At 56.0% G+C, this 12,736-nt stretch overlaps 1 protein-coding gene across 1 annotated transcript; it reads left to right on the plus strand.

The window, feature by feature from the left end:
* The first annotated feature begins 8,689 nt into the window (after nucleotides 1-8,689).
* LOC125425507 (heparan sulfate glucosamine 3-O-sulfotransferase 4) lies at nucleotides 8,690-12,709 on the plus strand. Its single transcript, XM_048483102.1, has 3 exons — nucleotides 8,690-8,839; nucleotides 9,071-9,753; nucleotides 11,655-12,709. The coding sequence occupies exon 2, from the start codon at nucleotides 9,078-9,080 to the stop codon at nucleotides 9,708-9,710; it is 633 nt and encodes a 210-aa protein (XP_048339059.1). The 5' UTR covers nucleotides 8,690-8,839; nucleotides 9,071-9,077; the 3' UTR covers nucleotides 9,711-9,753; nucleotides 11,655-12,709.
* The last annotated feature ends 27 nt before the right edge of the window (nucleotides 12,710-12,736 follow it).

Raw genomic sequence — 12,736 nt, forward strand, 5'->3', positions numbered from 1 at the left:
CTCCTCCTCCTCCTCCTCCTCCTCCTCCTCCTCCTCCTCCTCCTCCTTCTTCTTCTTCTTCTTCTTCTTCTTCTTCTCCCCCCCCCCCCCCCCCCCCCCCCCCCCCCCCCCCCCCCCCCCCCCCCCCACCCCCCCCCCCCCAAAAACCCAACACAACTCTCCTCCCCCCCCCCCCCCCTCCCCCCCCCCCCCCCAATTCTTCTTCTTCTTCTTCTTCTTCTTCTTCTTCTTCTTCTTCTTCGTGTGTTTGTGAACTGAGGTAAAGGTTGCCCGGGCTCATCTCACTTTGCGTCTTCCTTGAGTGCTCTTGGATTGAAAAGTCTTACATGTTACTTCACGAAGCCTGGTTTCCCTTGGAGGCAAAACAGGGAGTCTTCAGCCAGGGCTGAGCAGTCAGTGTGGCAGGAGCAAAGGAGGCTGCTTGTCTGAGTCCCTCTGTGAGAACACGGCCCGAGCCTATTCAGGACAGGGGCCTCATAATAACCATCCTTTGAAAGGCACCATCGACGCTGGAGATGAGAGCCAACCTGGCCAAAGGTGAGGAGGGAGCATGTTTCATGTGGGCAGATCAGCCATTCGGCAAAGTACGGCGTAGTGGAGGCTTTGGGTCAGATGGCGGCCTCTGCAGTGGCATAATTCTCTGTCTTCTGTAGTCCAGGCAAGAAGCAACACACGTCAGGGTCCACCAGGGCGCCAATTACAGCTGACCCCACCCACGCAGGACACCAGACCCTGCATCTCATTAACAGACAAGAGCCAAAGATGCTTCCAGCGAGGAGAACTGGAAAGAGAGCGGCAGGTGGATGGTTTGCAGCCTGCTTCCAATTGCTACAACCAGTCACTTTTATGATCCCTTCAGGAGGGAAAAGCTGAGGCAGGAAGGGTTAAGCAGTCTGCTCAGCCCAGGAAACACATGTGGCTGCTTTGCATTAACACCATCGAAAGAAACTCCCGGAAACTGCATCGAGGGTTTTTTCGGACAACGGCCTGCCTAATGGATTGGGATCTTGTCCTCTGAGCCCCAACAGCGTTGTGGAGGACAGAGCTATCAGTGGCGGCAAGCCGTGGCGACTGAGAGAACCTCCACATCCAAAGGCAGTCAGTCTTTGAATGCCAGTGCCAGGAGGCAGCAGCCATGATGGGGAAGGCCTTGGCCTCTGTGCCCCATTTCTTGGCTCCCTGTGGCACAGGGTTCTGAAGGGGACGGACCACTCCCCTGATCCGTCAGGGCCCTTCTGACGTTGTGGCGTGGGAAAGACCTGTCGGCACAGAGGACCCTTTGAAGGACGGCCTAACAAACGTGGACAGACGTTGTCGGATATCCTTTTCTCAGTGACCTGCTGTTGTTTGAGAAGCAGCTGGTGACAGCCGTCGGCAAACCGGCTGGGAAAATGACGGTGTAAAGATCAGTCTGGGACCGATGAGCTTTTCCGATGGTGGCTTGGCCCACGGCAGAGAGGAGGACACATTCCTGGATCCCACCTGTCTCTTCTGCCCAGACGTTTGGCCCCCCAGGGACATCTCTCCCCTCTTGCGGAGGGATTTCAGGGCAGCTCTACCAGGGGGGAGCAGGGCCGGCATTGTTATTCTCGGCGGCGGCAGAACAGAAGCGTTTTGACAGTTCACAAGACGGCCCTTCAGTCGCTGGCGCGCGGGAGAGTGGCCAGCGTGCCAGTCAGGCTTCGGGAGAGGAAGCCAAGCTGTTCCAGCCGCACTGACTGCGATCCGGAGTCGGAATGAGTATCATAAATCTTGATTATGCTCTGTCTTGGCTGATTTGAACCAAATGCCTTGGACAGGGATGGAGTTCGCATCTTGCTGAAAACTGCAAAAAATCTGATTAAATGTACAAACTGATATAAATAATGCTCTGTCTGTGTTAATGCCGAAACTGTCACCCTGGGTGTGAAAGCACAGGCAGGAATGTCCCAGCCAGGTACCGCTGCACGCAGAGCCGGGCAGGTTTCTGTCTCCTCCCTACCCATCCACCCACCCACCCACCCACCCGCTGCTCCCAGCCCTGTTCCGGCTGCCACAGCTGCTCTGTTGCCTTCACAGCTATTAGAATCCCGTCAATTAGTGGTGGCGCATCGACTGCCATCACCCCTTTGTTACAATTAAGGCCCGCATTGAAAAACGGAAGGGCCGGCCCATCGCGAGACACTCCAGCCAATGGAGAGGGCAGGGCTGCAAAAGCCAGAGGCTGGGAAAATGCCATTTTTTTTGCATGCCTGATGAATGGCCCCGAGCCCTGCCTGGCTCGAGACAAGAGAAGTCAGCAGCTTTCAGCACCCTTTGGTGCCTCTAAATGCCAGTGGGGTGGGGTGGGGTGGGGGGTAGGGGAGGAGGCTGTTTGGAGCCAAAGACAAGCAGCCCTCTGTCTGGGGAGGGGAGGGCAGTGCCCACTGCCCCTTCAAAGGAGACAGCCTGGGGTGTTGCTAATGCGCACCTGTTGCCTGGGAGGGTCTTGAATGGCCCAGGAGCTGGAGTCAAGCATCATTCTGGCTGGCGTCATTCTGAGCTCCGTGCAAGGTGGGTACAACCCATCTAGGTGCCCTCCTCCACTTGGCCTGGCCTCGGAGGAGGAGAGTCAGGAGAGTCTTGGAAGCAGGGCTTCTGCACCTGCTCCAAAGTAGCCTTGGAACTGCCTCCCCTTTCATGACTGGCCCCGTCTCCATGCCAACCATGCCACGGGGGTGGGGCTGGGGGTGAACACCCTGCCTTCCAATTCCAAAATGCCCGCAGGTTCAGCCAGGTTGGGGCCCTGCAGTCCCCAAAGGAAGCTCCATCTGGCTTGCTTCTGACCCTCTGCCAGTGGTGGAAGGGAGGGGGGCTTCAGGGTGTCTCCTGGACAACCTGCCTGACCTCCAGGGGTCTTTGGTGCTGGCATCAAATGCACAGCTCTGAAGGTGTGTTTTCATTTGGCACAACAGAGATGCTCTTGGTCATGTGGCGGCACACAGAAGTCAGGCGTGGCGGGAAGAGGACTGGACCAGCAAGCAGGAGACTCAGGCCCGAATCCTCTCTGTGCCGACAGTCTTTCTGCAGAACTGGTTCCCCCAAAGTGCCAGCGCTGACGTGTCTGTCTGAGCTCAGGGGACATCCACACCGTCAACCGGTGCTGGAATGTATTTACCGTTTTCCTCTGAAAAGCTTTGAGGCCGATCCAGCGGAGGGCCATTATTTTCTGCCCGCTCTTTTTGGTGGGAGTAAATTCCCCTGCAGATGAAACCGAAGTCTATCTGCCAGGGAGATCTTTGGTATTACATTTTTAACGCTGCATTTTGACAATCTTTCCTCTCTCCTCGGGAGCAGCAGCCCCTCTCGGGGGAAATTGGAAAGGCCTAAATTGCACAGTTGAGTCAAATCAATATTGCTTGTGGTTTGGACAGGGAACTACCCTTAGCGATAATTTTCCTGCTTGAAACTGGCTTTCCTGAGGACTGCAACTATAACGTTAATATATGGGGCGTTAGCAACCGTCTTTTGGCGTGCCTGTGCGTGCTGGCTAGGAAAGGTCAGGTGGTCTGAATTTCTCTGTGTCCGTGGCCTTCTCCTGCCTCCATGTAGCCTTTCCCAAGGGTCAATCTGACCCTTCCACTGGGAGGGGGCTGTTGAACATACACAGAAGAGAGGGCCCCACGAGCAGAGGAATGCGGCAGTCCAGACATTTCCACCAGGACTGGTTGGAACTGGAAGCCACGTTGACAGACAGACGAAGCCGCGTGACGCAGGTCCTCTCCTTCTGTGTACAAAAACTCTCGGAGTGGGCTCCTCAAAGCTGCTTAGAGATTTAACAAGAGAGCCTGCTTTTAAAACTCTTAATGGTGTATCTATGGGGGTTTCTCTGCCCCTTTAGCCTCAAAGCAGGCTGAGCCTTCCTCCCTGCCTCCTGGGCTATCTGGGGTCAAGGACGCTTCCTCCCCTGCTCAGGCCGCTGCGCCCACAATTGGTGAATTTCTGCAGCTGAGGTGGGCATCTGGGGCTGCCCCCAAATGCTGATCTGAGCTGTGAGGGCTGCTAGTGGTATTCATGCCCTGGACGGATCTCACAGCATGCCCTAGATGCTCCGTAGGGACATTTCCCAGCTGGCTCAGGTGATAGAAGCTGAGCTCCTTGGCTGTTATGCCTAAACAAAAGCTTGTGCCTTCCCCCCCCCACCCCCACCCCCCGCCGCCCCAAGTGCTTTTATTGCTGCCGCACATTCTTAAATCATCAGGTAACCCACCCCTTACATTTCCTCTCCAATGACAAGCTCCGTTTCCCGGGGGATTTCTGCAGCTTCTTGGCAACTCACCCAATTATCCTGCGAAGTTGCTTAGTTGCCTCCGACTGGGAGGAGGAGAAGTCCTGTAATGCTTGTCGGAAGGGCTCGGATCCAACCAGGCAGAAACCAAAGAGCACGGGGTGTGCGGAAGGCGGGTTGTTGTTCCCACCCAGTGAAAAGGGGCCAACACAGGCTCCTTGAAAAGGGACGGCCTGGGCCCTCCGGAGATCTGGGAGGAACTTCCTGCCTGCTGATGAGCTCTCTGTGCTGCCCCATCTTTGTTGGAGCTCCATGATAATTGCTGTGGAGCTCCATGATAACTGAGAAGGGAGGAGGAGGAGGAGGAGGAGGAGGAGGAGGAGGAGGAGGAGGAGGAGGAGGAGGAGAAGAAGAAGAGGAGGAGGAGGAGGAGGAGGAGGAGGAGGAGGAGGAGGTTGGATTTATATCCCCCCATTTCTCCCCTGCAAGGAGACTCAAAGAGGCTTACAATCTCCTTGCCCCTCCCCCCTCACAACAAACACCCTGTGAGGTGGGTGGGGCTGAGAGAGCTCAGAAGAGCTGTGACTAGCCCAAGGTCACCCAGCTGGCGTGTGTGGGAGTGCACAGGCTAATCTGAATTCCCCAGATAAGCCTCTACAACTCAGGCGGCAGAGCTGGGAATCAAACCCGGTTCCTCCAGATTAGATACGCGAGCTCTTAACCTCCCGCGCCACTGCTGCTCCTCTCATGGAGGAGGGGAAAAGAGCACTCACAGTTCCTCCCCGCCTCAGCTCTGGGGGCAGTCGGGCCAGCTTGGGGGGCTGCTGGCCTCTGCAGAGCCGTGCTGCTTGGATGGTCAGTCCACACAACAGGGCTGCTGGGGAGGCCCCGGAAACTGGGTGCCACTTGCAGGCAGCGGGAGCAGCTGGGCCGTGCTGCAGCTTGGCCTCGCTTGGGTGCCTCAGTGCAGGAGAGCAGCTACTGTTGAACTAGACGGCCTGCTTGGTTCTCTGTTCAGGGCTCCCAGAAACCGGGTCTTAGCCAGGGCATATGGAGACAGGACATTTCAGAGTGTATTTCCATTCCTGCCAGATGCATGGAGTGATCCCGCCCCTGTAGAATGGATGGGACTTTGGGCACCGGTTTTACCGGGGGGGGGGGGGGCGGCATTTATCTTACTTGTAGAAAAGAGAATCTGCTGATCTCCTAACAGAAAATCTGCCTCTTTATGGGGGGATTGGAAAGGAGTCAACAGAGCCGTGCTTAAAAAAAAAGGGAATCCAGGGGAACCGGTAAATCGCAAGCCCAACATCTGTTAGTGCTCAGCTGGTGAGAAATGCCATTAAAGAGAGATTGATGGAGCTTCTCGAGGAGGAAGCCTCACGGAGGTAGATGCACCCAACTAGCTGGGGGGGGGGGGGGGACTCAGCAGGCTTTACACACAATGGCCTTGACCAAAGGCTACTAAACAAACAGGAAGCAGAAAGGAGGGATTCATCCACAGACTGTGTCAGCCGAACAACCCCCAGGATCTAGGCTGGGTCCAGAGGGGCGTGACTTATTTGCCAGCGAACTTGGAATTAGGGTGCACAGAGAGATGTGTTGACTTTTCTCCTGTTCTCCTGCTCTGCAACTCCCCAGAGCAATCCTGGTCGCCTGCAGGAAACTGTTGGGACTTCCCAAATCCCCCTTTTGTTGAAGCAGGGCCTGTCAGCCTCCACACCCCCTATGGCCTTGGGCCTCACAGTTCCAGTAGTTGGGCGGTGGGGGGGCGGGAGTTGAAGCCAGGTCATCTCCGAGGTTCCCAGGCAGGCCTTTCCTTTGGACCAAGGAATGTGCCTGGGGGCTGAGGCAGGAGGGAAAGGGAGAAGAAGAGGTTGCATTTCCTTGCTAGCCAGACAAGTGACAGATTTTCCAAGCCCACCTTCCAGTTGCCGTGGCAACCTGGTCCTTCCCTCCTTTCATCTGCTTTTAATGATGCTATCAGTTTGCAGCTCAGTCAAGGCTGATGTTAGGCACCTTGGTTGTTACGGTAACCCTCTCAAACACCTTCTCCTGGCATGGGGTGGGGGGAGGCCGGCAGCCCCTGTTTGGCCAGGAGGGCTCAAGCATCCCCAAAAGCTCATCTTTTAGCAAGGCACAGACCGTGGAGGGGCTGCTGTGACCAAGGTTCAGTCACAGGGTCACCGGGGCAGCCTGCAAGGGAACTTCTAGATCTGAGTCTCAGAAGTAGATGAAGAAGCAGAGCCTTGAATTGGTGGGGGTATATGACCCTCCTGGGCTCCCACGGGCCAAGAGGCCATTCCTGGAAGGAGGGTGCTCCCCGCTCTGGGCACTTGGGAGGCCCCAATTCCTTCAGCCTGGCTTCCCTGCCCTCCCCGCCTTTCCACCAGAAGCAACATTCAGCGTGTGCAGGGTGGCCATGACGCAGGTCCCTCGCCAAGGGAGCCATCTGGGCCCTCCGCTAAGTGCTTCATGAGCTGTGCTTAAGGGCGGCTGAACCCCCCGGGAATGAGAGCCATATGCCCCCACTCTGGAGAGGCAGCTCATGCAAAGGACTGGAGGCCAGGCGTCCCCGCCCCGCCCCTCCCCTCCGGGAGAGATTAACATTATTTTCAGCATTAAGCACAACAGGGCGAGTTAATGCTTTCAGTCTTGAATATGGATTCAGAGACCAGGGAGAGATTTGCAAGACATCACATCTATGCAAATTGCAGCACAGACCCGGGCCTTTTCCTTCCTCTCCCCCCCCTCCCCTTGAGCAAATTCAACAAGAGATTTGACTGGGGGGGGGGGGGGGCTTCCAGCAAATAGACTTTGACTGTCATGCAGATAGCTGCCTTTAATGGCGGCCAGGCTGGAGTTGACCCCCTTGGAAAGGCCTCCTCTCTCTGGCTGGCTCTGAAATGCTCAAAGTGGCAGGGATGCAGAGACCATTAATGGGGTGGGGGTGGGGTGGGGGGATGTTCCACCAGCTCTGCTGTGGGAAACAGGCAGGCCTGTCCTGTGCTCTGCTGCCCGCAGCAAGGCCTTCTCTGGGGCCCTGGAGGCTGGGGTGTCTGGCCTGGGCGTTGGGACCTCCTCCCTTTCATGGCAGGGCTCTGGGGGCCACCCATCTTTCCCTTTTGGGAGCAGCGGGGGTGCCAAGGCGCAATTAACAGCAGTGCCTCTTTGGGCGGGATGGCAGGGAATTGGCTGCTTGCAATGAACAGGCTGCCTGCGCAGAGAGATAAATGGCAACTGTGGCTGAGGAATAAACAGGATAATCTGGATTTAAATAAGCCACAAGGGGGGGATTGGCAACATGCAAATTCACAAATGTGTAAAACTATCCTTTCAAAATTAAGAGCTTGTTGGAAGCCAGCAGTTAAGAGCCATTATTCAAGCACCTTTCCCCCGCCCCGCCCCCCTCGGAGGCGATTTCAGAGGCAGCCTCTGCTGCAGCCGGAGATGGGAGAGAGACAGATCGCCTGCTGTTCACAGATAAATAACGCCTGCCGCTCTGGAACACAGAAGTTGCCTGTTCCAGCCCCGGGGGGAACCATTTCACCAGCTCCGCTGCTTCCGTCAAGGGCAGAGCCCGGCTGGCACTCTGCGTTACTCTTGGACTGCTGAGCTGGCACCCTGTCCGGGCCCTGCAAACCCACCAAGTCCCTCCACTCAGTTCTGGCACCTCAAAATGGGCCAGTTGGCTTCGAGTCCTGGGTCAGCTTTCCCTTGCTTGTGTCCGATGGTGAGGGAGCAGTCATATGCCCAGAGAGAGAGAGAGAGAGAGAGAGAGAGAGAGAGAGAGAGAGAGAGGGGGGGGGGGACTTTCCAGCAGGAGGAATTCCAATTTACAGCCCTCCCTGGGCCCTGCTGGCATCCAAATGTGAGGCTGCAGCACCCAGCAGTCATCTGTGTAACCAGCCAAAATCACCCGTGACCTCCCACACACAAGTTAGAAGGGAGGAAACTTTGAGGAGCATAAGGCCCAGGGAGGGTCTTTTCTGCCCACCTGGGACTTTCTCTTTATTCCGGAGCAAGGCAGAGAGAAAGAGAGCCAGGCCAGGCATGGGGGGTGGGTGGGAAGCCCCCCTAAAATAGCCTTCCTGCAAGATTCCCCTGTGGATGCACACCCCAGGCTGGGTACCTCCCTCGCCCCTTCCCTCTCCTGAGGTTGGCTGGGCTGTCCTCTCAACGGCCACAGCCACTGTGGCCTCCTGCCGCCGCCCTCTGACACCGTGGTCGGAGGCGCTGTGCATCTCTCTGTGGATGCCAGGCGAGGCGAGCAGCCCTGTTTCTCCTCTCTAATAAACAGCTCTTGCCTGGGAAACTCAACTCCCCCCCCCCCCGCATAGTTAATTATTGACAGCGCATGTGAATTTGAGATAAAAGAGAAGTCTTCATTCCTCCTTGTGCACCAGATAGTAAATAAATTTAATTATGGGACAAGAGGCAGGGGATCTGCGTCTGCATTATGTTTTATTAGCAGAGACATTTAAAAGCATGTCATCTTAACAAAGAGGTCTTGTGTAATCCTAAATGTACCACTTTGGTACACGGCTCCGAAGTGAAGAGACTTAATTGAGCAGATGGCTGCTGCTCCGGCAGGTACGGGACAGGTTTATTGTCAATTAACTTTTGTCTACATATGCCGATGGCAAATTGACTGCGTGATGGCTTCCCAAGACCCGTGTTAACCCTTGCTGGGCCCAGGAGCTGAGGGGCCAGAGGCGAACCTCTTCCCCGCTCCGCAGGGCTGCTTCTTTGCTTCCGCTGTGCCTTCCTGGGGGGAGGTCTTCATCAGCCCTAACCCCTTTCCTGCCCTCTCTTTCCTTCCAGGGAGGTGATGCCCAAGACCCTCGAAGGGCAGCTCACCATGGAGAAGACTCCCAGCTACTTTGTGACCAGTGAAGCCCCCCAGCGGATCTACTCCATGGCCAAGGACACCAAGCTGATCGTGGTGGTGCGCGACCCCGTGACCAGAGCCATCTCAGACTACACGCAGACCCTCTCCAAGAAGCCGGAAATCCCCACCTTCGAGGTGCTGGCCTTCAAGAACCGGACCCTCGGCCTGATCGACGCCTCCTGGAGCGCCATCCGCATCGGGATCTACGCCCTGCACCTGGAGAACTGGCTACAGTATTTCCCGCTCTCGCAGATCCACTTTGTCAGCGGCGAGCGGCTCATTGAAGACCCGGCGGGGGAGATGGCCAAAGTGCAGGACTTCCTGGGCCTCAAGAGGGTCGTCACGGAGAAGTATTTCTATTTCAATAAGACCAAGGGGTTCCCTTGCCTCAAGAAGCCGGAGGACAGCAGTGCGCCGCCCCGGTGCCTCGGCAAGTCCAAGGGCCGAACTCATCCCCAAATAGACCAGAGCGTGATCCAGCGGCTGCGGAAATTTTACAAGCCCTTCAACGTCATGTTTTACCAAATGACAGGCGAGGATTTCCAGTGGGAGCAGGAAGAGGGTGAGAAGTGAGGCTGGAGCGAGTGTGCCGGGGGAACGGTGCCTCCTGCCCAGGGTAAGTTTCTTTATCTGAAGAGACGGGTGGGCTTCCCATGGCGCCTCTGAGAAGCAGCAGGAGCAGCAGTGGCATAGGTGCACTCTAATCTGGAGAAGAGGGTTTGATTCCCCGCTCTGCCACTTGAGCTATGGAGGCTGATCTGGTGAACCAGATTAGCTTGTGCACTCCAACACACACCGGCTAGGTGACCTTGGGCTAGTCACAGTTCTTTGGAGCTCTCTCAGCCCCACCCACCTCACCGGGTGTTTGTTGTGGGGGGAGGAAGGGAACGGAGATTTTAAGGCCACTCTCCTTACAGAAGAGAAAGGGGGATATAGATCCAAACTCTTCTTCTTCTTCTGTCCTGTTTTGCACTATAGAGCACAGCAAGGATAGGAAAGGCCTGGTGTGGTTTGACAACTGCAAGGGAATTGGTTCTCGAGTGCCGGTGAGCTCATTTCTGGGGGGGGGGGGTGTCTTTTTCTGCCCCTCTTCTGCAAAAAAACCAGTGCCAGAATCCATTTGTGTCAACCCAGTCTGAGCCACCGTCTTAACCTGGAGACAGCTGGGCATGTTTTTTGTGGCAGGCCTCATCATCCCAACGCGCTTGCAGTTGTATTTACATACTTATATCCTGCTTTTCTCCCCAATTCGGACTTAGAGTGGCTTTTAGAACATGGTTCCCCCCTCCTCCGTGTAATCACAACAGCCGTGTGAGGATGGCCAGTCTGAGAGTTTGTGGTGGGCCTTAGGTAGCCCAGGGAGCCTTCATGGCAGACGTTGGGATTCGAATTCAGGCTGCCCAGCACCCTAACTCCACCAGTGTCCCAAACTGGCTGTCACAGTGTCTGCGTGGTGACCTCATCCAGCCACACCCCTCCTGCTTCAGACCTGCAGAGGGTCACTGCTTTTGGCATCTGACCAGTGGAAACCCCCCCCCCCCCCCCGGCTCAGGAACTCTAGCCCTTGGGTGCAAAGTGCAACTGTCACATCTGGGCAGGTAGACCTGGCCCCCCGGATAGGAGAGCGGTCTTCGCACACGTCCCTCTTGGCTGAACAAGGCATAAAGGCAGGATCTGACGCAAAGCACTCTGCCCCCACCGGCCGCCAAACCCAGAAATCATTATGACCTGACAATTGGAAATGGGCGCCAGCCTTGACTTCAAATGGTTTCACATGTTATTGAAACTGTAATTTCTTCTACTGAATAGGAACCAGAGTTATGCAATTTAATTCTCAACCAGTAATGGATTCAGGTAGCAGGTTAGTTTTTTAAAATCATTTCCAAGCCAGAATTCCTTGTTGGCTGGCTGGGGGGTCCACCCCACAGCCTCTGCTGGGGCCTGGAAGAGTCCCAGGCCAAGCCCCTCGCAGAGCCCGACCTGCTGACCCACAGAGACCACGGCAGGCGTGAGGCTGGCCCCCTGTCTGCAAACCAGAGCTCTATGTCCATCTCCGCCCTCCCCCACAGATTCCCCCCACAGCAAAGAAGAAGTAGAGGGCCGGGGCCGGGGTCGGTTCTCCCCCCAGCGTCAGCCATTCCAGTCAGTCTCCATGAACATGGCCAGGCCTGGAAGCAGCAGAGCCAAATTCACTCTCTGAAAGAGAGCTGGCATTTGCCTGATGGGCATCAGAGCCACAGGTGGGCCATCTCATGCCAGTTGACCCCAAGTGTGTGTGCGTGTGCGTGTGCATGTGCATCAGGGGGTGGGCCCTTCTTGGAAAGCCACTCCAGGTGAGTCAACCAGGTGGGCCAAGCCCAAGAGGGCCGTTGGTCTGAGAAAGAGGGGAAGCGGGCAGGTGCTCCTGGGAGGCCTCCAAGAGGAAGGGTGGGTGGCCCAGGAGTGGGGCTTCTACCGGGGAGGCCCTGCGCCAGAGGTTCGCCACAAACTTCAACTCTCGCCTTTCCTTTCCTACAGCTCAGAATCTGCTTGAAGCTGGAGAAGTGTCTGACTGCCCCAGCCAGAGATCCACGACCAGTTCTGCCACAAGCCGGTAGCCAAACTCCCTTTCCGCACCTGGAAGAAGTACAATCGCCTCTCCTGTGTCCCACGGACACATCGTCTCTGGGCACGGGGGCCGCCCTGGCAGAACCCAGCCCACGTCTCTGTGCATTCAGAGAGGGGAAAAGGGAAGAATGTCTGCATATGTCTTGGCAAGGGTTTCTGGAAACTTTCCCCTCTTCAGGGCACCCTTGCTGTGAGAGACGGACGTCCGCTTCATGCATCCTGCTCCCCTCGCCATGTTTTCAGATGTTTATTTTTGATATGGCCCGAGGCCTTGAGGCTGGGAGGGCAGAGGCCAGAGGAAGGCCTCCTTCTACAGGAGCAGGGGACTGCTTCATGGCTGGCAGCAAGAACCCACCAGCGGGTATCAGGAAACCCATCTGGCGCCCGCCTGGAAGTTCCTACCAAGCACAACCTGTAGGGCTTTCTTGGAGTGTGACCCCCCTCCCCTGCTTCCCTGCACGGGTGGGCATTTCCTTCTGTTGGGCACCGAGAGGAGGATGAGCCGGGCTGTTTGGGGCAAACCTGCCCCCAGGTCCTGAACTCCACCCCTGTGATTTTGCAGCGCAGGGCAACCATCTTCCGAGGAAGTTGCCAGCTCTGAGAATGCCGTCTTTGCACCACCACCCCACCTCTCTCTATTCAAATGTCAGCCTTCTCCTGCACACAAAAGATTGAATTTTGTATTTGATTTCAATTAGCAAAGCATAAATTATATTTAATTTTCTACTCACAGAGACGGGATGATTTATTGTCCTGGAAAGCTGGGGATCTAATTGTTTGGAGACTCTGGCGAGGGAAGGATTTGCTCCCCCCTCCCCCATCTCCGCCGCTATGTTGCCTCCCTGCCCGTTTCCCACCCCCACCCCCCCACGTCTGTCTATCTTGTCACCCTTCGCCTGGAAATTAGAAAAATTTACTTTTGAAGCCCTGCCGTTCTTCTTCACAATAAACACCTTGCAACAGCTGCAACGCTCTGCTCCATTTTTTTGGGC

This window comes from Sphaerodactylus townsendi, unplaced genomic scaffold (genome assembly GCF_021028975.2).
Source record: "Sphaerodactylus townsendi isolate TG3544 unplaced genomic scaffold, MPM_Stown_v2.3 scaffold_641, whole genome shotgun sequence".
Classification (NCBI taxonomy): domain Eukaryota; kingdom Metazoa; phylum Chordata; class Lepidosauria; order Squamata; family Sphaerodactylidae; genus Sphaerodactylus; species Sphaerodactylus townsendi.